Source organism: Saccostrea echinata, unplaced genomic scaffold (assembly GCF_033153115.1).
Source record: "Saccostrea echinata isolate AGI-Se365-2 ecotype Australia unplaced genomic scaffold, CSIRO_AGI_Sech_v1 ptg000022l, whole genome shotgun sequence".
NCBI lineage: Eukaryota > Metazoa > Mollusca > Bivalvia > Ostreida > Ostreidae > Saccostrea > Saccostrea echinata.
The window spans coordinates 16,653,674-16,680,850 of NW_026889771.1; the positions used below are offsets into that span (position 1 = coordinate 16,653,674).

General features: G+C 33.1%; 1 protein-coding gene across 1 annotated transcript in view; it reads left to right on the plus strand.

The window, feature by feature from the left end:
* The window catches only part of LOC133190558 (centrosome and spindle pole-associated protein 1-like), a 103,261-nt gene that overhangs the window by 14,605 nt on the left and 61,479 nt on the right, over positions 1-27,177 (plus strand). Inside the window, exons 5-23 of the mRNA XM_061326253.1 lie at positions 382-501; positions 652-858; positions 2,097-2,291; positions 2,740-2,943; positions 3,592-3,696; positions 4,525-4,662; positions 5,931-6,059; positions 6,348-6,584; positions 8,325-8,474; positions 9,818-9,859; positions 12,432-12,509; positions 13,281-13,379; positions 15,760-15,804; positions 16,410-16,466; positions 16,671-16,739; positions 18,821-18,921; positions 20,208-20,274; positions 20,440-20,483; positions 20,950-21,052. Of these exons, the coding sequence (XP_061182237.1) occupies positions 382-501; positions 652-858; positions 2,097-2,291; positions 2,740-2,943; positions 3,592-3,696; positions 4,525-4,662; positions 5,931-6,059; positions 6,348-6,584; positions 8,325-8,474; positions 9,818-9,859; positions 12,432-12,509; positions 13,281-13,379; positions 15,760-15,804; positions 16,410-16,466; positions 16,671-16,739; positions 18,821-18,921; positions 20,208-20,274; positions 20,440-20,483; positions 20,950-21,052 (2,190 nt within the window). The remainder of the gene's footprint in view (positions 1-381; positions 502-651; positions 859-2,096; positions 2,292-2,739; positions 2,944-3,591; positions 3,697-4,524; positions 4,663-5,930; positions 6,060-6,347; positions 6,585-8,324; positions 8,475-9,817; positions 9,860-12,431; positions 12,510-13,280; positions 13,380-15,759; positions 15,805-16,409; positions 16,467-16,670; positions 16,740-18,820; positions 18,922-20,207; positions 20,275-20,439; positions 20,484-20,949; positions 21,053-27,177) is intronic.

Consider the following 27,177-nt stretch of genomic DNA (forward strand, 5'->3'; position numbering starts at 1 on the left):
AAGTTTTGATGTGATGATTTTTTGCAAGTAATGCCCCTTTTTTGAATTATACTGTGTATTTAAAATGCACTGTGCCATTCATTACGTGTTGCATTGTCGAGTTTTGGGGAAGCGTGGGGTATGTGAGCTTGCTCACTTTTTCTTTCATTTAAAAAGAGTTTCATAACTGTTTTTTTTTTATATCTGGCATTGAAAATTATATATTTTTTGCAAAATTTTAATATTTTTTATACTTGTTTTGAAGAACTGCAGCCAAACCCTTTAATTAACAAGGGAAGAAAATCATGAGAACATGTACATAATTATAATATCTAGTAGAAACACAAACCCTTGTCTTTTTGCAAATGCATAAGAAGGAACAATTTTCTTTTCCTATTTTAGCCTAAATTTAAAAAAGCCCCAACACCTCCCCAATCAGGGATGAAATTTGGTGAGTTTGAAGATTTTAAAAAGAGGGTTGAACAGCAACGTAAAGAAGAGTATAGAGAGGAGTTAGAAAAGGTTAGAGCTCAGGACACAATGAATAGAATGGCCATGTTTCATGATAAATAAGAATGCTTTCATTTTAAGGCCATTACCTTTTGTAAAATCAAATTTTAACATAAAAATCCTTCTTTTGTAATGTAGTAGGATGGTATATGACTTTTTTAGCAAGCTTTAGAGCAGGCAATAACTAGGGCTAGAGGAAACTTGGACATAAGTATACCTAGACATGCTCAGCTTGTGTCTCCAGATTACAATCAGCTATCTCAGGAAAAACAGAGACGAGATCTCCGAGATAAAATGGTGGAAGAAAAGCGAATCAGAGAATTTGAGAGAATGTTACATGTGCATCATGATGACAAACATATAGAACAGGTAATCACCGTCACATTGTAAAAGAGAAATCTCTTAAGTGTATGGCAGGTTACCAGTAGGATGTTAAATTCTTTTCTTTAAAAATTAATTACGTTTAATGATGTTTGCTCTGTTAGCAAACTTGTAGTTCTTTTACTTGTTATAACAGGTGCCTCTTAATGGCTCAGATATCAATCTGCTGAAGTTCTTAATTTCTCAAATTTCAGCATTGTTTTCATTATTTTTTCTTCAGCAAATCAGTCAAATTGGCTGTTTTGAAATTTGTGTTCCCTTGAAGTAATATCTAGGTTCCTTTATGTAAATCTTATAGATTTTACTGCATTAATTACATGTAGTACCTATTGCATGGAAAGGTAGTGAAAATCTTTATTGTTACAATAAATCTATTGTAAGATGTGGGTCCATGTGTGGCATTTTATTTCACCTGAGCCAGATCTGAGGCTCAAGTTACCGTAGCTTTCCTCATCGAAGTTTGTCCAATGTATGTATGTCTGTATGTGTGGTTCTATGCATGTAAACTTTTCACACTTTCATCTTCTCCAAAACCACTGGGCTAATATGAACCAAACTTGCCACAAAGCATCCTTGGTTGAAGGTGATTCAAGTTTTCTTCCAAATGAAGAGCCACATCCTCTTTGAAGGGGAGATAAAAAATTGATGAAAATATGATGACACCTTTCAATTTTTTTCTTCTCAAGAACCACTGAGCCAGAAAAGACCAAACTTGTATGAAAGCTTCATGACATAGTGTAAATTTATGTTTGTTCTAATCATGGCCCCTGCAGTATGGTGGAGCCACAATGGGGGATCAAAGTTTTACGTGATGATATGAGGAAAAATTCTTAAGTAAAAAATTTTTCCTGAAGAATAGCAGGGCCATGATGAGTCATATTTATATTAAAGAAACATCCTCAGGTTGTGTAGATATATGTTTGTGCAAATAATGGCCCTCTGGGGGTAGGGTTGGGCCACAATAGGGTATCAACATTTTACAAATATTTTGGGAATACATAGGAGGATTCTTTGTCTTCTTCTTCTAAAGAACAGCAGGCCATGATTAGTCAAATTCATATGAAAGCATTCTCAGGTAGTGTAGATTCAAGTTTTTAAAATCTTGGGCCCTGGGGTTAGGATGGGGCCACAATAGGAGAACACTTAATACAATTTATTTATTTTTGTTTTTTATGTGGTTGAGTTTAGCTTTATGTTTGGATTCTTCTTATATTTTTGTGATATAGGAAAGAAATAGAATAATAGAAGATTATCCATTGAGAGAACAAGATATACAAGCCATGTTTCAAAGACAAAGAGAGGAAAGAGAAAGGGCTAAACAGATAGCAGAACGAGAAAAAGAAATAGAGAGAAAACAATTAGAATTTCAGAGAAAACTGGATGATAATGTTTTACGAGATAGGGGTGACTATGGTTACCAGGTACATGTCAGTGCTGGAGTATTGACATCAAAAGTAACAAAGTAAAATTCACTGTTAACCAGAAGTCTCTCCTGATTTCAGAAGGTTATATTTAAAAAAAAAATATGAAGTTGCATCGAAAGAGAATTTGCAGACACCAAAGATTAAAGTTTAATCATAATGGAGAGGTATTCGGTAGAAAATGATAAATTGGACAAAATCTATAGCAGCTTTTGGAATGGCACATTTTATTTTGGTTTGTTTTTGTGTGTGTACTTTTTTTTTGGCATGCACATGGTGAAGATCTGAACATTGTATTCAGTTTTATTTGTTATATAATACTACATTTAGTACCTGTTAAATAAAGTTAGTCAGTTGTGATAACCAGTTTTCTGATAAAGAAGGACACGTACTACTATAATATTTAGATACTAGATAGGGTAAATAACAAATTTTATTTCACTTTTAGGGAAGAAATGCTGCTCTATCTGAACTTCCACCTCCAGGTCGTCGAAATGACCAGTATGACACACGAAGACTGCAGTCAGAGTATGCCCCTCCCCCTAGGAATGACTACTCTCCAAGGAGGGAGGACAATGACAGGTTTGCAGACAGATTGCATCAGAGATATGAGGATGATAGGCGAAATGATTACCAGAATTACATACAGCAGGTTAGTAAAACCAGAGAATCCATGTAAACTGGTGTAGTTACATACAGCAGATCAGTAAAACCATACGGAGAAATTCCCCAGGATACTCTATGTAAACTGGTGTAGTTTCTATGGAAAAAGATAATTGGATGAAGTTTATTTTTGTACTCCTGTATTTGTGTCAGAAAAATATCTTAAGAAGTTTAAATGGATTTTTAAACAAATTTTAGTAAAATTTGTACCTTAGAATGGGGAGATTGGGTATGAGGCAGTTCTGAGGATGACAAGGAATTGTGAGATTGATAGAAGACCACAATTCTTTGAATTTGTTTTTCTTTTTTGAGGGGGGAGGTAGGAGGAATACCTTGGGACAGGGAAGATTAATATAAATTTTAGTCATGGCCCCTTGAGCAACTATTGAAAAAATCTTTAGGTTGTCCATTAGGATGACTGTGGTACTATGATGACATAGTAACACAAGAAGAGATAAGTCTAAGATTTTATTGACTGACTGATTTATACATTCCCTGATTGCCTCCTTTAGTTTTAGATAGAACTTGACAGGCCTTGTGTGAGATATTGTGTGAATTCTAAATGAGATATCTTCTTTAACTATAGTTAAAACATTTGTGGTACAAACAGTTAAGTAACATAAAACTCTATCTTTAGTCCGAGTCAGACCCTCCTTTCAGTCATAGACTGGGAGGATATGAAACACACAGAGAGAAGCTGAAAACTGAAAGAATCCAGGAAACTCGCCAGCATTTGGAAGAGGTAGCTCTGTGTATCACTACATCTTACCCTCTGTGTTCTCTGCCTCTCAATGTCACTGCTGTGTCCTGTTCTTAAATCTTTGTGGTATTCCCTGTTAAAGGGAGTTGTTTCTCAGTTTTCTTTTTTCCTTGTGACATCAGTTACCAGAATGTCAATACCTTCTATTGTAACCATATGTTGATAGATCTAGAATATCTGGCATTTATAAAAATAACAAGAATGTGAGACTTTGTAGAAATCCTTGTTTTAATTGAATTACTTCAGAAAATTTACACCCTCTAGCAGTCCACATGATTTTTGTTTACACATTTGGTCTGGTAAATATGTGAACACTATTGTTGAACCAAATTTAAGTGAAATAATAGTAAGGAAGTAAGTTGTAGTATTTGTATGGTAACCAGAACCAGGCAATGGTCCAACTTAGATTTCAAAAAGTATCAGACCAAACAAATTTTATCAAAATGGTCTGACAAATTTCATGTGGACTTACCTGTGTTAAAAAAAAAATTAATAAATCGAATTATGTGTGGCATCTCTACGAGACTCTGTATATAGTACATCTATAGTATAGTGTATCTGTATTGTTTTGCTATTTCCACATTTTTTTCATTCTGTCCAAATAGCACCAAGTTTCTTTTGTTAATTATGTTTTGATTGTTTAAAATCACAAATTTTTGTCAAGTTTACATGCATGAATGACTGAGCTTTCTTTCACATTTTTTTTTCAAGTTAACTATATACCTTTGTATTTGTTGTTGCTTGTAAAAAAAAAATTTTTTCATGAACTGTATGAGTTTTGTTACTCTGATTTTGTTATCAATGCACCAGAAAAATGCACAAGCCATGAACCGTAGCTGGAATGATCCAGAGGATACGGAGAGTGGCCTCCCGTTATCTAATGACTATAAACGCAAACAGCAACAGGAAGTGGAGAGAAATCGAGAATATAATGAGTTTCTTAAAAAGGTATAACTTGCACATACTGTATTCTATTTGTTCACAGTTTTGTTTTATCTTTTCATATGTTAGTTATGTTATTGGTTTTTAGCTCACCTGAGCCAAAGGCTGAAGTGTGCTTTTCTGATTGAAGGGTGTCCTGCATTTGTCTTCTGCAGTCTGTTTGTCGTCTGCAAACTTAACCTTCTTTAACTTTTTCAATTTCTCCAGAATCACTTGGACAATTTCAACCAAAGTTGGCATACAGCATTCTTGGGTGAAGGGGATTCAAGTCTGTTCAAATGAAGAATCTTGCCTTCTTCAACAAGAGATGATTAAGTTATGGACAAAATATGGTCATTAGAAATCTTCTCAAAACCACTGAGCCAGAATGACAAAAATTTATGTGATAGTTTACTTAATGAGTGTAGGTTCAAGTTTGTTCAAGTCATGGCTAGGGTGGGACCACAATTAAGGGTAAAAGTTTAGTGTAAAAGTCTAACATAGAAATAAAAATTGTAAATCATTAAAGAATCTTCTCAAGAAGAGCAAGACGACAACTAGTTATATAAATATACATTATCTAAATAGACAAGCATTCCCAAGTAGATTAGAAATCATGGCCCCGGGGTTAGGTAGGGACAAAATTTTTTTTCCATAACAGCAAGGCCACTATGCTGATATTCAGAATCTGCATCAAGTGTGGATTCAGGAAGACCTTGGTCAAAAATTTTCATGGAAATATAGAGATTTTTTTTTCTTTTTCTTAACAGCCAAGATGACTCAGGTGAGCATTGTATCCCATGCACATGGGCATCTTTTTTTTTTTTACTTGAAAATTCTGCAGATCAATTAATGTTTTAAAGTTAATTTTGTAAAAGGATTGATTTTTCAAAGAAAAAATACTTGATCTACGTAACTTAGCCACTCTCTGTATTTGTCCATTAATCATTAAATATACTGCCCTAGCTTCTTCAATTTAAATGTTAAAGCCTTCCTTTTTTAGTTTATTGATTAAGAAAGCTTATTGATTAAAAGGTTGCTTTCTTAAGTGTTTAAAAGATTTTGTAAGATGGTATTGAAAATTTTAATTTGAACCTTTTTTTCTGAAATCTTCATTTGTATCTGTATTGTAATTATCTTGAACACTTTAATTTATATTTGCCGATTTTGTTTTTTTAAACAAAATTTAAATCTTAATTGTAACAAAAGTGTGGATCGATACACCAGTTTTGGAGCTTGTTCTATTAATGGTAAGTGTTGTGTCAACAGAAGTAAGATTCCTTCTTTTTTATCAGAAATTTGATAAAAACAAACCCCCTGCAGGGAGGCAGAGGGGCTCTAATCTGTCTTTTGGAGGATATGAGGAAGAGAAGAAAAAATTACAACAGGAACGTCAAAGAGAGTATCGAGAAGCAATGGACAAGGTAGCTGTGGCCACTAACCCACTATCAGCACACCTTTAATCTGTGTCATATTCTTCTAAATACCTCATACTTTCTCCTCACTAATTATAAAACACATTATATCACAAAGACTTGAAATTAAATGATTGCTGTATATGTAAAACCAAACTTTTGACACAACAACTCCTTAGCAAAATTTCTGCTTTTATGGAAAACTTTTTGTATAATGTCTGTCATGAAATATTATGTTTTTTGTTTACAAATATCTTCACTCCAACATTTGAGTAAGTTTTGTGTACCACCTTCTAGCATGTGTACTATCACTCCATGAAGAGAGTGGACCAAAACAAACTGCCATCACTGCGTAATGATGCCAAGGTCAGGAGGCACCCGCTTGTTATTTATCGGGAACAGGTTAGCGAGATATTAAAATCTCTAGATGAGATCACAGACATTGAGGTACCAGACTTTATTCTCAGAGAATACATTAAGAAAATCAAACAAAAGAAAGATTTGATTGAGGAAAATTATCAACTGCAGCTACAGGTATTACGTATGCAGCGTGCATGGCCAAGATTTTAACACACTACCACTAAAGATGCAGGTGCCCCATTTCTACGTATTACTGCTGAGCATGTTCGTTAATCTGCTGTCTAATGAATCTGGAATTAACTGATGCATGAAGATACTGAACAGAATCAATTTTTTTCTCTTCAGGGTTGTCAACAACAACAAAGTCGAGATAATCGCTTTCTTGTTGTGTGGATTTAATTGGCTTGCATTTTGAAGCAAAACATTTTGATTGCTTTTTTTCATTCATGATATTAATGATGTGTTGCAGAATTCTACTGTGTATGATTTTTTTCCCTCCAGAAGTATATGATTTTTGCAGTTACATAATATCATTTTGACAGTATGTACCAGTACTAATAAGTGAAAAATTTTGAATTGATTGTTATATAATATCATGTACAATTTGACTGAATAATAAATATATTTTTGCACAAAAGTGTTAATTTTGTACTATCATCTCTTTCTGTCCTACTCAGCACCAGTATTGACTTGTATTGACTTGGTCTCTTTGAATTTATATAAAATACTCTAGTTAACTATGTGTATGTAGATTATTAGTTGGACTATACTGTTAACAAATTGGAGTATTTAATGGTATATCTATTGTGCCCCCACAAACAAAGTTTGGGATATACTTGAATCACCATATCTGTCTGTCTCAATCTCTATCTGTCCGTGGATGTTTTTTTGAACTTGTTCACCTGGCATGTCAATATATATATATATATATATATATATATATATATATATATATATATATATATATATATATATATATATAAAAGATATGATTTGTTTTAAAGGTTTCATTGAACTTAACTTCTTTGACAGGCATAAAGTGGAGCATAATTCTTTTCTAGAAATAACTTTGAAACAGAAACTTTAGAGGTTCATACTTGATACAAAGGTTTTTTCGTGACCAGACTTGTATCTTGTCTCTGTACCATGTCATTTTGGATAGGCACAAAAGTAATAAATTATTGTTCTAGTCTTTAGACCTTAACCCAGGATAATTTGTTCAAGTTCACTGGTTTTAGAAATATTTAATTCTTGTTTTGAAGTTGAGAATAAACATTAGTAGTTTATATAAGGCAGAAAGGATCGATGCTAATGTGACCAGAGGGGTGTGTAACAACCCTGCATTATGATCATTTAGAAAAAGTCAAGGATATTGAGTTGAAGTGTATAATTCTTGTCCATAACATAATTTTACGATGAAATAACTTCAGATTTTATACTTACCCCCAAGGTTGACCCTGGGATAGGTCACATTCCTGGACAAAGGTCATGTAGTCAAGACAAGTGTCTTCTGAAGGTCTTAGAAGCGTAAAATTAAAAAGACAAAACTTTGTAATTTTAAAGGTCTTAGAAATGTGAAATAAAAAGACAAACCCTTGCATTGATATTTTAATGATAAGAGATGTTAATTACCACCTCTCAACAGATTCAGGCCATGGGAATTTTTAGTATATATTAATTATTTTAGTGAGAGAAAGAATTTTTAAGAACTATTTTAAAATATGCCCAATTTTTAGTCTAGTGCTAGGGTATTACTCCTTTTAGGAAAGTTTTAGTTTACATTCCTATCAAAGTGAATGTAGTGTTTTTAAATTATGATTTGAATTCAATTATTACCGGTATTACTTATAATGGCAATCTCTTTCATGTTAGTGTTCCTCTGGATGGCATTATCTGTTACATTGATTTTTATAGAAGGAACAAGAGAGGGGTAGAGGTAGGCGAACAGAACAGGTTAGAGCTAAATCTCCAGACGATTTCTTCTCTGGCATTGGAAAACACCAAGAAGAGAGAGAGAAACTGAATACTGAGAGAAAGAAAGAATACAACCACATGCTAGCTGAGGTAGGGTTCATTGAGATTTAAGAAAAGTCAATACTTGTTCCATTTAACTTAAATTTTTAATGTTGTAATTTTATGATGAGAGAATAGAGGCTCATTGTATCTGCTTTTCACTGTATGATTCCAGCAAGGCAGAGCTTTGATTGGGGTGGCTAAAACTTTGGCCTCTTCTTATGACAGTCTCTATGGTGATGATGGGGTAAACACATTTGTTCAGAAGTGATGACCGCCAGTCCTTGCATATTATCTGCTATGGCTAATTTTTGGCTCTCATTCTCTTTCTTTACCATGCTATTTAACAGGCCTTATATAGAACAATGGCACTAATTTTCCATCTGGCATTTTTTTCTCCAAATGTTTTCAGTGATTCTGCAGATTAAGTTTTAAACTCTAGAATAATGGAATAAAAGTTGAGGTTTGCTTTAAATGTTTTAATTCAAGTACAATAAAACAGATGCTGAGGTCAGTGTTATCTGGAAAAGAGAGTATTATGATACGAGGGATGGGGAAAAGATATAACTTCCTTATAACTGCATGAGAATCCATTATATCTGAGTTTCTTGTAAGCAAGTTTTACTGTATAATATATATATTGCTAAATTTACTGGCTCAGAGGCAGTGAAATTGCAATTGAAGTTGAGCCATCTTGTATATATAGGGATTATACCTCAAACGTATGAATTAATGTCATGTTTAACAGAAAATAATTCTTAGTACATTAATTCATTTGCAGCCATTTCACTTAACAGAATTCATCATTTCTGAACAAATATATGAGTTATCAAAACTGCCACCTTTGTCAATTAAAACACAAAATATGTCTCGTGTGATTCATTACCAAAACACAAAATGTGTCTATTGTGATTCAATTCACAAAGTTTAAACTCGCACAGTGTAAATCCTTTTAACATTATTTGCTTCCTTGCTCTGTGAGTGAGAACCTCCTTTTATTTTTTTTTACTGAGATTATACAATATCTGTATAACTTTCAGCAATTTGAGGCTCTAACCGGTGTTGTTAGGAGTCTAACTTCACTGGTCGAGAAAGACAATCCTTTGAATGATCTGGAAGAGGTAGCATTTGTGTCATAGAGTGGTTGACGTAGCACTAGAAATTACACATACCAGTAGGGAATGCAACATGCAACATTTCTGTACAAAATGTCTTAGATTTTGTGTTGTAGAGATTGTAGAAGACTGTGTGTTTAATAAATATACCTTTATGAAAGTTTTAAAATAACAAAAGGATGCTCAATATGATCAATTTATTTCAAAATATATGATCCATTTATTCAGCACATTGTACTCTTTTTTTTCATCATACAATAACACCTTCCTCTGTTCCAGGAGTTACCAAGGCGAGGCAGGCCTAGAGACCCACCGTTGGAGGTAGGTTTGATGAATTAATTCATGAAAAATTGTGTAAAATAAAACTGATCTCAGTTTGTATTATATCAAATAGAAAGAAAGACAACTGGGTATTAATTTTTTTTTTTACTTAAAATAACGAAGTGCCCACCAGGGCAATAAAACTATATCCTGGAAAGGGAGGAGAAGGGCTAAATAAATTGTTGAAAATTAGATTTGTTCACCACTTTAAAATACTTGAGGGGGGACGACATTTTCATTGCGCAATACTTTGTGCAGAATAGGGAAATAAACTTTATTTACACTTTTAAAGCAAATATTTCAAAAAACTTTTCAAATTTGACAAGATTAAGAAATCAAGGGGGGAAGGGGATTAATTACATTTTTAGAAATAATTTTTTAAAAAGATTTTTCAACTGATAGGTAGATGGACATCATTATAGTGTGATAAACTGAAGTTCTTCAAGAGTGGGGGGTCATAACGTGTTTTAAAAGAAAAGGTATAAAACATACACTTCTGAAATTTAAAAGGCAAGAATATGAAAGCCTCACAAGTATTTTTTGTAATTTTCTGTGTAAATTCTTAGTATCTGTGATATTTTGTAGTACTCCATAAAAACAAGAAAATTTTGCAAATTTTGACTTTTTGAGATGTCTCCTCTGGAAACCAAACTGTAGAAATCTGTGTTTCTTACACAATTTGTACATATAAAAGTTTTACACACGTTGATTATAGATGGAGGTTATAATAAAATAAGAAAAAGAGCATTTTAACTGTTATTGAAAATATTGCAATACGTATCGCAATACAGTTAGAAATATCGCAATACAAAATTTCCAGCCAATACCCAGCCCTATTGTTTATCCATTACCATCCCTGAACCTCTTTAGTATTTTCACCATATTTCTTCTTTTTTTTTGGTTGAAAAAATACCCTAAAAATATGAATGTTATCAAAAGATGGCAGCAGGAAAAACTTGGATGTTCTACTATAATTAGGGCCCTGCTCTGCGGGCGCCCTATAGTGATCAGTCTGTCCGTCCATCCATCCGTCCGTCCTAGATCTCTTGTCCGGAGCATATCTTCTCTCTCCTTGGCCCAATCTGGCTCATACTTCACCCACAGAGTGTCTTTGGGTAAAAGGTGTGCAGTGACCTTGAACCATCATCCTAGGTCTAAGGTCAAGGTCATAGCAGAATTATATGAAAAATCCTTGTCCGGAGCATATCTTCTCTCCTCTTGGTCCAATGTGACTCATACTTCATTCACAGAGTGCCACTGGTCAGTGGATGTGCAGTGACCTTGAACAAAGTTTCTAGGTCAAGGGTCAAGGTCAAAAATAGCCTCTCTGCTTAAATTCTTGTCCAGAGCATATCTTCTCTCTCCTTTGGCCAATCTGGCTCATACTTCACCCCCAGAGTGTCTTTGGGTAAAGGGTGTGCAGTGACCTTGAACCATGTTTCTAGGTCTAAGGTCAAGGTCATAGCAGAATTATATGAAAAATCCTTGTTCGGAGCATACATTCTCTCCTCTTGGTCCAATGTGGCTCATACTTCACTCACAGAGTCCCACTGGTCAGTGGATATGCAGTGACCTTGAACAAAGTTTCTAGGTCAAGGTCAAAAATAGCCTCTCTGTTTAAATTCTTGTTGGAGCATATTTTCTCTCTCCTTGGCCCAATCTGGCTCACACTTCACCCACAGAGTGTCTTTGGGTAAAAGGTGTGCAGTGACCTTGAAACATGTTTTTAGGTCTAAGGTTAAGGTCATAGCAGAATTATATGAAAAATCCTTGTCTGGAGCATATCTTCTCTCCCCTTGGTCCAATGTGGCTCATTCTTCACTCACAGAGTGCCACTGGTCAATGGATGTGCAGTGACTTGAACGAAGTTTCTGGGTCAAGGGTCAAGGTCAAAAATAGCCTCTCTGTTTAAAATCTTTGTTCAGTGCATAATTTCTTTCTCTTAAGTCCAGTCAGCCTCAAACTTTACCAATTGACTTAGGGTACGGAACATTTGTGATTTTCCTTCCATATTTTGATAGAGGATATGCAACAATTTTCATAAAGGATATGCAACATTCATGATTTTTGAACAGTTTTTTGGTAGAGGGTATGGAGCACTTGTGATTTTCATGCCATATTTTATTATAACAAGGATGACATAGAAGCCCTTTAGACTGAAACAACACATCCCGTAATAGAACACAAATGTTCCTCTTCAAAATAAACCCTTTTCAGCTACCTTACATTTTCATGTTCTTTGCTGAAAGCGGGGCCCTTTGAGATGGCCACCATCTCAATGATATCTAGTTATAACTTATTTTAAATACCTGGTAGTTAAGTTCCAGAGAATCCATGGGCTGTTAATAAAATATGCCTGCACACAAATCTATTTAAAATGAGGAAACTTTTAATAAATCTCAGAGAAGGTTCTTCATTAATGGTAGGAATCCTTTACAAAAAAAAGAAAGGGTTGAATTTCCATCATTTTTCTTGTCAAGAAACAGAAGATCTTAACAGTTATGTATTTTTGTCAATCTTGTTCTAAAAATAACTGAGCAAGTGATCAAAGTTGTTTCAAAACTTTCTTCAGCCAGAGGAGCTACCTCCAAAGGATACAGATTCATTTGAAGCAAGTCTGCGTGGAATTAGATCACATGAGTCTGCAGAGGTGAGTTTTGACTATGTTCTTTATGAATATTTGGTCATAAAACTATCCTTTAATTTAATGTGGTGGTCAGAAGGGTTTGATCGCTGGTAGCTAGATAGCTCAGTTGGTAGAGTACCTGACTGGAGATTCAGGAGGCCTGGGTTTGAATCCCAGTCTGTCGCATTTTCCCCCTTTCCTGTTACATTTTTGCATGCGGTGCCATGCCCTGGAAAAGACAGATGAAAGACCCATCAGGGAAGGGCCTGAGGGCATCTTCGGGGGATGAATACCTTTTAGGAGGGAGGAATGTGGCACTCAGACAGATTTGATCACTTGTGGTTGGACAGCTCAGTTGGTAGAACACCTGACTGGAGATTCAGGTGCCCGGGTTTGAATCTCGGTCTGGTCCGTTGCATTTTTCTCCTTTCCTTTTACATCAAGAATAATTTCAACTTGCATTGTGAGGAACATAAGCATTTCCACTCAGTAAATTGTACAAATAACATTAAAATAACTGTCTTATATACAAAGATCAGCAGTGCACAGAATATATAATTATAATTTTTTTGTTGGGTGGGGACAGGGTGTATGTATGTGGAGCATGATGGACGTGTAAGGATGACTGCTCCTATATCTGTCTAAATGTCTGGAAGCATTCAATCATGTCCACAAGTAAGGTTACTTGCAGCTGACGTATGATGCATCAGGCTCCATGAGCTTTCTTTATGGATACACTTTTGATACAGCTGCCTTCATCACCAAACCAGCAAAATCGAACCATTTCTATTTCAGATCAGGAAAAAACAGTCCAGGAATGAGGAATACAATGAGTTTCTCAAACAAAAGCGGGAACAGGAAAAGCACAGATATGATAGACAGAAATATGGAGAGGTAAGTCGAGTATTCTATCTATAATTTCTACAGCTAGGTTATGGGGATGCATGAGTATTTATTATTGTGTACAGGGGACGAGGAAAAAAGGTTCATAACTTACTAGAATTGTATACTAATGAATATAATTTTTAACCCATGTGTAATCCACAATCGTTATTAAAAGTTATTTTGTGAATGTCTTGTCCTTTGTATAACTTTGAATCTTAAGTTCCATTAGATTTCTAAGCTAAGTAATTGTGAACTAGATCTCAGAGCCCCCCAGTTTTTCATTTTGGGGGGGGGGGGGGGGATAATGCATATAATGTAAAGATTTATCATTGAAATAATTCAAAGAAGAATCCATTCATTAAAACTTAGTCTTTAAATCTGCTCACTTCTCTCCAAATAAACTATATGTTATTGCCCAGATCTGATAGGTACCGGTAATCAGTCCCTCTAATATAGACACATTTTTACTACGAACTTTGCCATTGTATAACTCAAATCAGTACACTTTACTACTGCAAATACACTATATATATCCAGTTCTGCCATCATATCTTAGTCCATTAAACATCCTTGGTCAGCTCATGAAATATGAATGTGATAGATCTGTGATAGAGGAGATAAACAGAATGATTGCCAGGAGATTGGTAACTTGAGTATCCATAGTGACTTGGAATCAATACTCATCTTTGAGATTTTATGCTGTGGTACTATGGAATAGATATCATTTAGATCATGTTGGAGATTGTATATTTTGTTATGATGGAGTAAATATCATCATTTAGATCATGTTAATGGATGTTGATTCCTTAAATCTTGCAAGTATATTTTTCATGGTCATTTACTTGTATATTTATGTAGTAAGTTCTTGTCATTAAATGCATGTCTGTCTTTGTTGTGACTTTTCATGTTGATTCCCTGCATTGAGTAAAAGTAGATTTATAGTCACCAGTTGAGGTCCATTGATGTCAGAGTGAGGTGAAATAATGATTTCTTCCTTACGGGTCGGACAACTCTTATTATTACTGGGATGTATTGCTATGGAAATGGAGCAGTTGATGATAGACTTGAGCTCAACTTCAATTTGTTGTCTTTGTATAATTAATTTTTAGACTTTTGGCCTATTAAAGAAAATATTTATCTCCCCCAGTTTGATGCAAGAAGTAGATTGTGACTCTGATGTGTCCCATGATGGAATGTCTTTTTTTGTCTGTTGTGTTTTTTATCATTTGTCCTTCCACAACATAAGTGTAGACCTTCTAGTAATTAAAGCTCTACACAACAGGGCTGCAGTATTACAGATTGTGACAGTCAGTTCTCGTAAACTCAGCTAGCTGCTGGGTGTCAGATTTTGGATACAATTTTAGAAAAAAAGCAAAGTCAAGTGATAATACCGTATAATGGGTACTTTTGCGGTTGGAAAATTTTGTGATTTAATTGACCCCTGAAAGGTAGCAAATTAATTTCTGCATTTCAATTTCTGTGGTTGCATTAATATACTGCAAAAATTTATTTAGGTGATATGATCACCAACTTCTAAGGATTTGGCAGAACACTGCCATGTTTACATTTTATAAATTCATTTAAAGACATGTTGAGCAAAGGTGCATGGGAACTGGTACTAAGCTCTACTATCTTTAAGTTAGTCTGCGTAAATTATTTTCAAATCCTCTTTATTTCATACATCCATATAAATACTTTATCTATTAGAATATAGAGTAAGAAGTTATGAAATAAACTTAAATCAGGTTGACTGACTTACACTTAATTGCGTGTAAAAAAAAATTTGAATTAATATTGAAGAAATATTATGTGATTGTAATTTTTGCGGCTTTTGTCCTATTCAAAAAATTCCACAAAAATTGGACAATCCCAGAAAATACCCGTTATACAGTATATGTGCAAGTATAAACAGAGGGAGAAAACAACAAAAGATTGTCAGTGATGTGAAGCGTTAGCCAAGCTAGGTCACCATCCATGATAAATGGTACTTAGCAGCAAATAGGTATACTAGCTCTCCTTATGTAGTGGTTAGGCTAGCATAGTGATCATGGGTCTAGGTAGAGCTACTAAGATGCTATGATACTAAATAAACCCCAGGATAAATGTAGTTAAAATTTAGACTCCTGTACCATAGCCAATGAGCAGAATGAGCTCAAAGTCATAGCAATGAGAGGTCAAATAGGATTTGCCACTCTAACAATGTGCTGCTTAGGCTTATGTTTTATGAACATCCCTGGACTTGAATTTCTTGAGCCATTAAAGTAGTCTAATTTCAGAAAACAATTTAATGTATGGATGAATGTTAAGGTAAAAAAGATTAATTTGGGTTGGTTTTTTATAATATGTTGTCTTCTTTGTATGTTAATAATTGTAATTGTAAAATTAACAGAGTGCAGGAAGTATATTAAGAAATCGACCCTCGTCTGAGCCCCAGGTAATTTAATCACCTCTAGGCACTAGAGTTACCCCATTTTCCCTTTGTGACTGTCTGTCTGTGTACATAGTCCATGCTATAATTCCCTGTCATTTCCAGTTTCTTCTTCTTAGGCTGTGAAGTCAGCATAGATGTTTCACCCTGATTAACTATCCTCACTTTATTTACACTTGTTTGAATATGAGAACATATTATGTAAATATTAAGTGTGCTTTTATTGTGGGTTTATTACCATCACCCTTGATTTATTTTTGAAGATGTGACAGTCTTTTCATGGATATGATTGGATGTACATGTGTTGAGAAGTACAGTAACATTACTATGAAAATTTTTTAATTTACAGAAAATTATTAAAAAATTGCAAAAAGATTTTGTAAATTAACTAATAGATTTATTAACAAATTGTTAGGATCAACAGAAATCTTCTGTAAAACATTTTGCCGTGTTATTCATACATGTATTATGTGTGAGTTCATCCTATTTTCAAACTTGCACATGTCATCCAAGATATCTATACTGCATGTGCTTTTTGTGCACATTTGCTTTATTAATTCTAATCAATGCATGACAAGTTCTTAATTTTAACCCACTTTCTGCATCAACAGCCCAGAGATGGAATCTATGCCACACTGCCAGGATTACATTATAATGGCTCAGCACAGGTAACAATGCTCCAGTATATATAACCACCCGCTTGATTTCTCACAAATTCTTTTTTCAGAATAAATGAATCAAGATTTAGCAATTTTTTTTTGGGAATAATCAAAACAGTTGTAAATTAAACTTAAAGACATCAATTTTGGCCCTATAGATTTAATTTTTGTAATATATTTAAGGCCTCATCCTCTTAATTTTGATTTCACTAGAAAAGAAAAATTGAAGCTAGGAATCAAGAATACAACGAATTTTTAAGAAACAGTCAGGAAAACCTGTCTGTAAGTAGAAAGCAAAATGGTGTCTTGTATTTACATCATAATTAATCTTCTGACTTCACCAAAAATTAATATCTTCATAGATCCTCTTACTTCACCAAAAATTAAAATCTTCATAGATATACAGGTTTTGGACAGTGTTTCAAGTGATGTTGGAAAAGTAGGCTCAGATTTCATATCATATGCCATGTGAATGATGTTGGGAGGGCTACAAATACACTTAGCCTTTTGCACAATCCTACTCAGACCTACTGACTCAGAATATATTATACAATGTCATATATTAAAGAAAATAAGGTTTGAATGATTCCAAACTGTATGGACACCTATCATATGCAAATATTTTAAAATTTCAAAGAACTTTTATTGAAAAAGTAATTGAGTTACACCATTTAAGTATCAACCAATCAGAATTCAGAATCCAATCAGAATACCCCAATGGTTCTATTCAGTTTGGGGCTTAAGTCCAATGGTCATGCCAAAGTTCAATAGGTCATTTACCATACTAAAGTGCAATGGTCTGAGAAGCCAAAGCTAGAAGGTGCTTGGCTTTCGAATTCAAAAAGTTAGGGTTAGTCCTTGCACACCATCTAACTGATTTTTGGTTAGTTCTTGCTCCCACCCAAGATAAAAGGGTAAATCTTCACACACTATTTGACTGATTGGGGTTACTCTTGCTCACCATTTGTCTGGTTGGGGTTAGTCTTTGCACACTTTTAGACTGATTTGGGTAAATCTCGCACTCACTCTAGGTTTAAGGTTAGTTCTCGCACACTATTTGATAACGGTTAGTCTTGCACCTTCACAAGAGATTAGGGTTAGTCATCACACAGTATTCAACTGATTAGGGTTAGTCTCACACCCACTCTAGAGGTTAGGGTTAGTCCTTACTCACTTTCCACTGATTGTGCTTATTTCTCAACCAGCCAAAAGTTTAGAGCTAGTTTAAGAGATACCATCATCTACAATTTTACAATTTTTAGGTCACTTGAGTCACTTAGGTGACCTATTGCTATCTGTCTGTTGTCGTGCATTGTGTGTCGGCCATAAACTTTCAAACTTTTTTCAGCTTCTTCTCTTGAACTGCTGAAGCAATTTTAAATTTCAACCAGTTCGACATTTCAAACCATCAGGGTTTGGCATAGACCATCAGACTTAGGATTCCCATTGCAATTTGGAGTCTTGCATATGTACAAAATGTGTGCGTATTTGTGTATGTGTGCATACCCTTTATCATTTCATGGAGTCTCAAAATTTAAACTTATATATTAAGGAGGAATTCCATATTAAAATTTTATTTTATGGATCTATAAACATGTCAAAGTTTCTATTAATTTGTTCAGTTTTGAAAATTTCTTTTTATTTTCCTTATAAATTATGATTGTCTAATATTTCTTTCTTTTAATGACATGTTTCTTGAAGATTTTATCTATAGATTGAAAAAATATTAACAAATAATGTTTTTTTATTTTCATAATTTTTTAAAATTCAATTAATATGTCTATCTGGCTCTTCTGGACTTAATTGTTGTAGGAGACATTTAGATATTTATAAATTTTGCATTAATAAAAAGATTTTTAGCTTTATAGTACTTGTCTCTTTTGCAACCAGAATTATTTTCACATTTTCTTTAAAAAAATACCAAAAATTCTTTACAATTAGGTACAACATTTTGAAGAGGTTGATCCACAATTTCATCCCAAATCCTTGATTGATGCGATCAATATATGCTACAATCGCTTTCCTTTTTTAAAAACTAATTTACACAATTTACCTTCCTATTAATGAATGACACAATAATAATGCACTGTATTATATAAAAAATAAAAAAGAATTCAAATAGAAAAATCACTTTAAGATCATCTTTGAAGATGGAAGACAATAAGAAAAAGAAACAGAGTAAAATCATTTTCTCATTGTTTGGAAAGCAAAATTAAGGCAGTATATGTGTCCTTCTCTCTGTCAGTTTTCTATGTCCTGTAATTCCTAATTTAAAATATTTCCTGCAATTTTTTGTTTTGGTTCAGAATATATGAATTTACTGTTTTGAATGAATGTAACTGACTTGTATTTAATCTGTACAGAGAAGAGGTGGAGGTAATAAAGCAGCAGCTAATCCCCGGAGAGGTTGGCAATCCCCTGGTTATGAAGAGGATCGCAGACGCAGAGAAGAGGCACAATACAGGTACTCATTTAGATAATCTTAAGTCGTAAATTTTTTATGTGCTTAATATAATACAGTTACCATATTAGTGTAACATTGCAAGTCTGACACCACTGTTATCAGTGATTTGTTTTGGCACTAGGATACATATGATGCATGCAAAATAAATGAAAATTCCTTTACTGTAATACGGTAGTAAAGTTTAATGCTGATATTATACATTTGTGTACTGTTTTGCACATAATTAACCCTAATATAAAGCCAATTGCATGTAATTTTAGTCCAAGACCACTTACATTAAATTGTTATTATTTTTAGACCTTGAATACCCCTAAATACTACAATTTTATCAGTGAGACAAGTGAATGTCTTAATACCAGATTATGTTCAATTATATTAGAGCATCAAATTGATTACTTAGACAAACATCTTCCTATTGAAATTTTTAATTCACCATTGGACATGGTAGTGGCATTTGACAGCCATCCTGCTTTTCTGCGATTTTATTTTCGCAACCTGTATGGTTTTCTGCGACTACTTCACACTGTTTTTCCCTGATTGGTTTATACTATATGTTATATGTGTTATCTCCTTTTTTTGATACTTCCATCCTTTCTGTGATTTTTAACTGGCCACGGTTAGCATTTAGCATCAAATGATTACCGATAATTACCTGTATTTCTCCATCGTGAGTACTAATTAACTCACAGTGAGATACAAAGTGAATGAATTTTGTATTTTACACTGGTCGGTAACAGGTTTAGGACATTATGGAAATTGTTCATACAGAAACAAATCATGGTAACAAATGTATTATAAATGATGAATTTACATATAGAAAGGTCAATGTTTTAAGGAATGGCATGTGTCTTACCGATGCAGCAAAGGTAAAATATGCAAAGCCACAATTACAACTGATGCAAAAGGAATTGCCCTTGTAAGCAGGGGCAACAGGTTTTACCTGGCTAACGGAAGAGGTACACGTTAAAATAAGGAAAAGCAAAAATATTATTGCGGAAAAGCAGTATTACTTGTCACGGAAAAGCAGGATTTTTTTCGCAAAAAAGCAGTGTCCAATTGCGGAAAAGTGGATCTGCTTGCACATTTAGCCTATCAGTGTTCAATGCAACATACCAACCAGATCAATATATGTTTTGATCTAAAATGAATACAAATTTTCAAAAATGGAACATATTCTTATAATCATAAGAAATTATTGTTTAAGTTACTGTTAATCCAAACTTTTACTTTATTCATATGTATTTTATACAGTTAAAACTATATTGCTAATTGTTTATAACTTGTAGAAGAGAGGATCCACAGAGACCGGGAGGGATGAAGGCTTATGCCAGTGATGGGGCTATCAATAGAGCGGTAAGGAAGCAAATATTGCACAAAATTGTGCTTCATAGTACAAAATATAAAAATATGAATAAAAAATATAAATAAAAATATCATTTTTCTAAAAGTTTAGTTTTTTTCTACTTCTGTATTTATTGTTTGTTTTTTTTTAATATGCAAACACTTTCTCTTTGGCAGGGTAATGATCGACGATACAATGACGAGGACAGAGATGGTGATAGGTAACTGGTTTAATAATGAAAAAAAAATTATCGTTTACAGCAAAGTATTCAACATAAAAAGTTTTAGGGAATTCTTCTCAATTTTATAGAGTTTTATTAGAGTGATGATTTGACTGTCAAAGAAAATTGATTGCATGTATGTCTTGTCATTTACAATGTGCATATTGCTCTTCTTTTAATATTCAGAAAGTTAATTATTATAAAAAAAAAACATGAATTTCTACGATATGAACCTAGACAAATATTTTCTGGTTACTTTTTTTTTAAAATACTTTATACATAATTTGAGTATTTACTAATATTTTTATTAATGTTTTTACAATTTGTTTTTATACATCAATTATGATTTACAGAGATATATGACCTTTGAAAAACTTAGAAATATAATTGAAAAAGATGTGGTGGGCCTGATGTTGTATTTTTGGCAGTACTCTCATGTTTAATGCATCTTTTCTATTTGTTGTAGGCCGGGAAGGTATAGATCTGAACGCAATCGAAGTAAAGGTGTACTGGATGACGATAACTGGCTATCAGGAAGACGGGAAGTTGAGGATGAATATCAAGAGCTGGTAAGTGCTTGTCACCCATGACTGATCACTGGTCACCCATGACTGATCACTGATGGTTGTGCTCCCTGCAAAGTCAGATACATGACATCATACATGTCACATATGTATGGTGATAAAGACTTAGCTGGAACAAGATGAGATGTATTGGGGTGGCAATTGAATGCAAAATTGCTAATTGCATGGTTATGTTCTTACCAGATAACCAATACATCATATCAAAATCAGATTTTTCAGTATTCATGCAGTCATGAACACCTCAGTAGCTATACTTAAGTTTTTTAGTAAAAGGAAGAACAAGTAATGGTGTAAGTACTAAATTCAGCCAATCATTTGACAAATGTTTGATTGTAATCTAGAGCCCTGTAAGGAATGAATTTAATAGCTACCCAAGTTATACTTTTAAATTGGGTATAACTACTTTGCGTTTATGCAGCATAAACTGTTCCAACCCAAGATGCAAAAGTAATTATGCAGCATGTACCAGTAATTCTTATTTTATTTGGAGACAGGCTGTATGTTCCGAATATACTATATTTAACTGGAAAAGAGGGATAAAATTATTTTTATTGAAAATTTTGGAACAAAAGCTTGAAAAACAAAATATTCCATGTAAATGATTTGAAGTTTGCGACAAATATGATATTGCAAAAATCATACCAACAATTCTACTACAGTTATTGCCGAGATCAAAGAAATGCCGCGGACATTATTCTCCAATAAATCACAAACGTCTTCCAAAAACTATCAGATCAGAAACACATGTCAAACCTGTACATTTGAAATGAATATTTCACTGTAGAATCTAATACTTATTAAGACCATATCGATATGTCGTCTTACGCAGTCTGAACAGTGTGTATTGCCTGAAACAGCTGATAAATATCAGTTTTTATAGCCAAATGGGGCTGTTCCATGGACCTCCCCACAACATTGACACTCCGTGATTTTACTGACAAATCAATGAAATAGACAAGTGATTTTGTTATTTTACATTCATAAAAAGTAATCCATATATATTACAAACAAATTTATAAATATTTAAGATATTTTTAATCAAATGAAAGCTGAAATTGTCTGCATTTTATGCAGTCGACACACAAGTAAACAAACAAATTGACCCTCTGGTGTTGAATGGAACAGTGAAATCGCAACATGGTGACCTAATTTGTTTCTCTATAGATGAAACGATCAGCCGTATTTTAGAGCTGTTAGTAGAATAGAAATAAAGTCCTTGTTGTCGTGAATGATGCAGGATAACCTCCTCGGTCTCGAAATGTTGTCTGAAATGTAAAAGCCTCGGCTAACGCCTTGGCTTTTATATTTTAGACAACATTTCTCGACCTTGGAGGTTATCCTGCAACATTCATGAAAACTCGGACTTTATTTCTTAAATAAACATGAATAATTGCCATCCCTTGTAATTAAATGAAAAATGTTATCCTTAACATATTCAGTGTTTATCTTGATGTGGGATGTTGTTGTGAGATTTTGTTTATTTTTTACACAAGATAAAGCGAATAAAGGGTACAAATGAGGTAGGTACTGCAGAAATGTGTGCAGCCATTTATATACACACATTCAAACTCCTATAATATTGTGTTGGGCACTACTGCATTGTTGTTCAAGTGCCAGTGATGAACAACCAAAAAATTAAATCATTTGAAAAAAGCAATAAAAAGCACAAGTTTGAGCTAGGCTTGACAAATCATGGTCACTGACTTTAGAATCAGTTACATGTTTCACAAAAATGCTGTTTATAAATTGAAATAAGTGCAATTGATTACAAACTGACTGCATTGTTCTCCATCCTTTTCTAGAATTAAGTGTATGATTTACAAACAACACTATAGTTAACTATATTTTTTATCGTAAACTATAGTTTAAAGTCGTAAAATATAGTTTCACAGAAAACTGTGCATCCTCAATACATATCGGAGATTTTGTCATAAAACAGTGTTTCTCTAATGTAAAATTATATTTATCACAATTTTGTAAATTCATCACCTTGAATATCTGTTAACTATTATTTACAACTGTAAACATTCCTCAACTATAGTTTAGAGTTGTAAACCATAGTTTACAAATCATGAAACTGTATTTTTCAGATTAACTATAATTTGATTGTTTTCAGTGTTAAGTATATCTATATTTTACACTAATCTTGTGAAATGTAGATTTAGGCATTAACTATGGTTTAGTGATGGGAAGTATAGATTTATGTTGTTAACTTTTAAATTAGTTTATGATACAGACACTATAGTTTACAGTCTATATACCTAGTTTATCAATGGTGAAACTACGGTATGTTTAGGCCATTTTTGGTGAAATTGGTGTGCCATATGATACGGTATGATATGTAGGTAATTGGCATTTTTGCAAATATATGAAAAAAAAGTGAAGATAACCAAAGACTGATTTGACGCAAATCAATGAAACAAATTTATTTACCTTTTATTTTGTGGAAAAAAGTAGGGAATATATATACGGTAAACATGTGGTCATTCCATGTACAGTTTAAAACATATTTTGAACTTATTGAATATAATGAATTGCACTTACAATGAGACAAAATTGTTCATTCCTGGCACTACACTATAAGTGTGTTATATACTATACTTGTTTCTTCCTTCCTTTTCTTTCTGTTTGTAACTTGATCACCTGAACCTAAGGCTCAAGTGAACTTTTCTGATCGAAATTTATCAGTTGATTGTCATAGGTGTCATCTGCATTGTAAACTTTTCATATTTTAATCTTCTCCAGAACAGCTGGGCAAATTTCAAAATTTAGCTGCATAGCCATAGCTTGCTGGTCTTAAAAAATTGGGATGGATGACCCTAGAGCTACAATGCCAACCATTGTAAAAAGTATAATTTCAACCAAAGTTGCTACAAACCTTAGGTAAAGGGAATTCAGATTTGTTCAAATGAAGGGCCACATTCTCTTTCAAGGAAAGATAATTCAGAATTCGAGAAAATCTAATGGCAGCTTTCAGAGATCTTCTTCTCAAGAACTAGAAGACCAGAAAACCCATACTGAAATAAATTATAACTTAGTTATAACTTTTGTAACTAAAAAAAGGTACAAAAAAGTTATAACTAAGTTATCGGAGTTTGGAACCGCCTGTTTTAAGTGAGGTATAATTTAGTTATAACTTAGTTACAAAAAAGTTATAACTTTTGTATAAGTTTTCATTTTTTATTTCAACATAAATACAGCAAGTGCAAAAAGTTACAAAAAAGTTATAACTACAAAAAGTTATACTTATTAAAAGTTACACAAAAAGTTATAAAAAAGTTACAAAGTTATACTTTAGTTATACCCAAATAAACGGTGGAAAAAGTTACAAAAAAGTTATACCCGGAAAAAGTTATTTAAAAAGTTATAAAAAAGTTATACTTAATAAAAAGTTATAACTAAAAAAAGTTATACCCATGAAAAGTTATAACTTTAAAGATTATGAAAAAGTTACAGAAAAGTTATAACTATGAAAAAGTTATGAAAAAGTTACAGAAAAGTTATACCTAAAAAAAAGTTATAACTACAAAAAGTTATACCTAATAAAAGTTATACCTAATAAAAGTTACAATAAAATTATACACTTCATGTTAACCTGTGGTAGAATTACTCAATTATAGGCTTTAAAAAAGCTACTCATTAAAATTTTTACAAAAAGATTATTAAAATTTTTACAAAAAAGATTATTTAAAAAAAATTAAAAGCACTTACAATTTTATTTTATAAACATGATTAAGAGAGCTTGGTTCATTGTCAAATACAATTGAATGAATGCACATTCATGTTTTCAAGTCTACCTTATTTTTCATCAAGCCATCATAACAGATTGAAATTTCTCAGAATGGTTGTTTTCTAAAAATACATTTTTTTTAGCATATAGTCATAAGAGTTTTTGTAAAATTACCTAGTAAACTGCATTCTACTCTTGTGAACTTTTATAAATAGGCATCACTGCCTAGATTTTAACTCTCTAGTTTTTCATGTTAGCGCCATGATCTAGCTGTACTTCAAAAAAAAAAGAAGGTTCTAAGCAGTGATTTCGGTCACAGTTCTTAGCTGCATACCACCCAAGTCCTTGCACAGGTATCCTTGTGGATGTACAGTTGTGATTTTTATCTGGATTATTTAAAGACGGGCTGCACCAGTAGTCGGCCGAGCTGGTCGAGGGACTTGGCCGTCCGGCCAGCGGTCTGCGCCCCTTGACAGGTTGTACTGGTAGTAGGCTGAAGTGGTCATGGGACTTGGCCGGCCAGCAGTATGTCCCCCTCGACAGGCTGCACTGGTATTTGGCCGAGCTGGTCAAGGGACTTGGCCGGCCGGCAGATGGTCTGCGCCCCTCAATGGCCTGCACTGGTAGTCGTCCGAGTCTTCATTTGAAATATGCTTGCAATTTCAACCTTCTCTTCATTTTTCTTCAATTCTGCAAAAATTAAAAAGGTTCAAACTTTAAATATTTTAATTTTTTCTTTTAAAAAAACGTTGAAGTGTTTCCTGCACTCAAAGCATATCAGATTGGAACCACTCTTTAATATCAATTCATTCAAATTCAAGGCATATGCATCTATAACTTGGAAAACAAGAATTAGAGTTCTGTTGTGTAATTGAGAAAATTCAACCTCAAGGCTCATCACATAAACATGCATTAAAAAAAATTTTAAACATAAAGAACAATATAGAACCTGACAGCTTTATAGGAATTAGCTTTAGATTTATCGAATTTGAAATAAAAATAAGATTTGATTATTTACTTACCTAAAACAGGTGATATTTTTGAAGGATTTCACTCCAGCTTGGCACAGACATAAGATGCTCATGGAAAGAAATAATGTACCAGTATACTGCTGAAATGAAATAAAAATTAGAAATTTTATTTTACTCATTTCAGTACACTATATCATGTTATGATCATGTGGTGTTTAAAGGCTACAATATGTACAATATTAAAACAGTTCAGAGAATCTGTTAAACAATTACACAATATAGGTCATTTAATAATTAAACTGATCTATAGGAATATTTAAAGAATTAAATATGACAAAGAATAACATTTTTTGTTCCTATACTAAATGCTGAAAAAATATTATGTTTCAATTTCTTCACTTCAGTCTTTGTCATTGACATACCAATCAAAACAAACAAGAAATCTGAGATTCACATGCCTAGAATTTTGTTCATTCTACATATTTCTTCTTTTTTGAATGCCCATCTAGAGGTAATAAACATTTCCTACCAGAAACATCAAAATATTAACATAAATATTGCCTTACCGAATGATTTTGTCATCGTTTTTCTATCAACACTTTCAACACACCAACATTCAAATCGTCCATGAAAAAATCCGCGCTCTGTTATTGACCAATCAGAGACTTAGAATAAGTCACGTGATTGAAAATAAATAAATAAATAATTCATAATTAATTTATTTTAAATCCAAATAAACATAATTGTGTATTTTGAAACTTATCTTAAATATTAAAAAGCCAGTTGGTGTTAAAATTTTGAAACAGAGTTCCAACAAAACGGACAAAACGGACGTCGGGGCCGCCATATTTGTGTCGTTGCCGCCATTTTGAATTTAATATTTTATTTATTTATGAAAATAACTAGTAAAACTGGGTTATTTAATCAGGCAAATAATAAAATCCACATGTCCTAGTCTTCTGCTAAAATCTTAATATAACTGGCAGTCTTTATTCCCAACATCGTAATATCTGTTAATAAATGAACATACACACACTGTATGTTGTTGTTTATCTTTCTAGCCACCCTTATTACGATTGATTTACTTTAGATTTCAAACAACCCTTGTAAAATTGTACCATTGCGTAATACACAAGCTGAAATTTACGAAGTGTAGGCCAAAAAGGTCATCTAGTACAAACACCTGTGTCACGAGAAAACAATGGGGAAATTAACACTGTTTTGCACACGAAGAAAAATCTGTGCAAAATATTAAATGACTTCATGAGATTATAACATTTGACCACTGTTTATATCTCTTGAACATTTATATTTCTCCAGAATTAGGGAAATTATTCCACCTTAAGATGTACATGCATATAATTTACAAAACATGAAATCTATATAATACATATTTTCTGAGAGAGAGA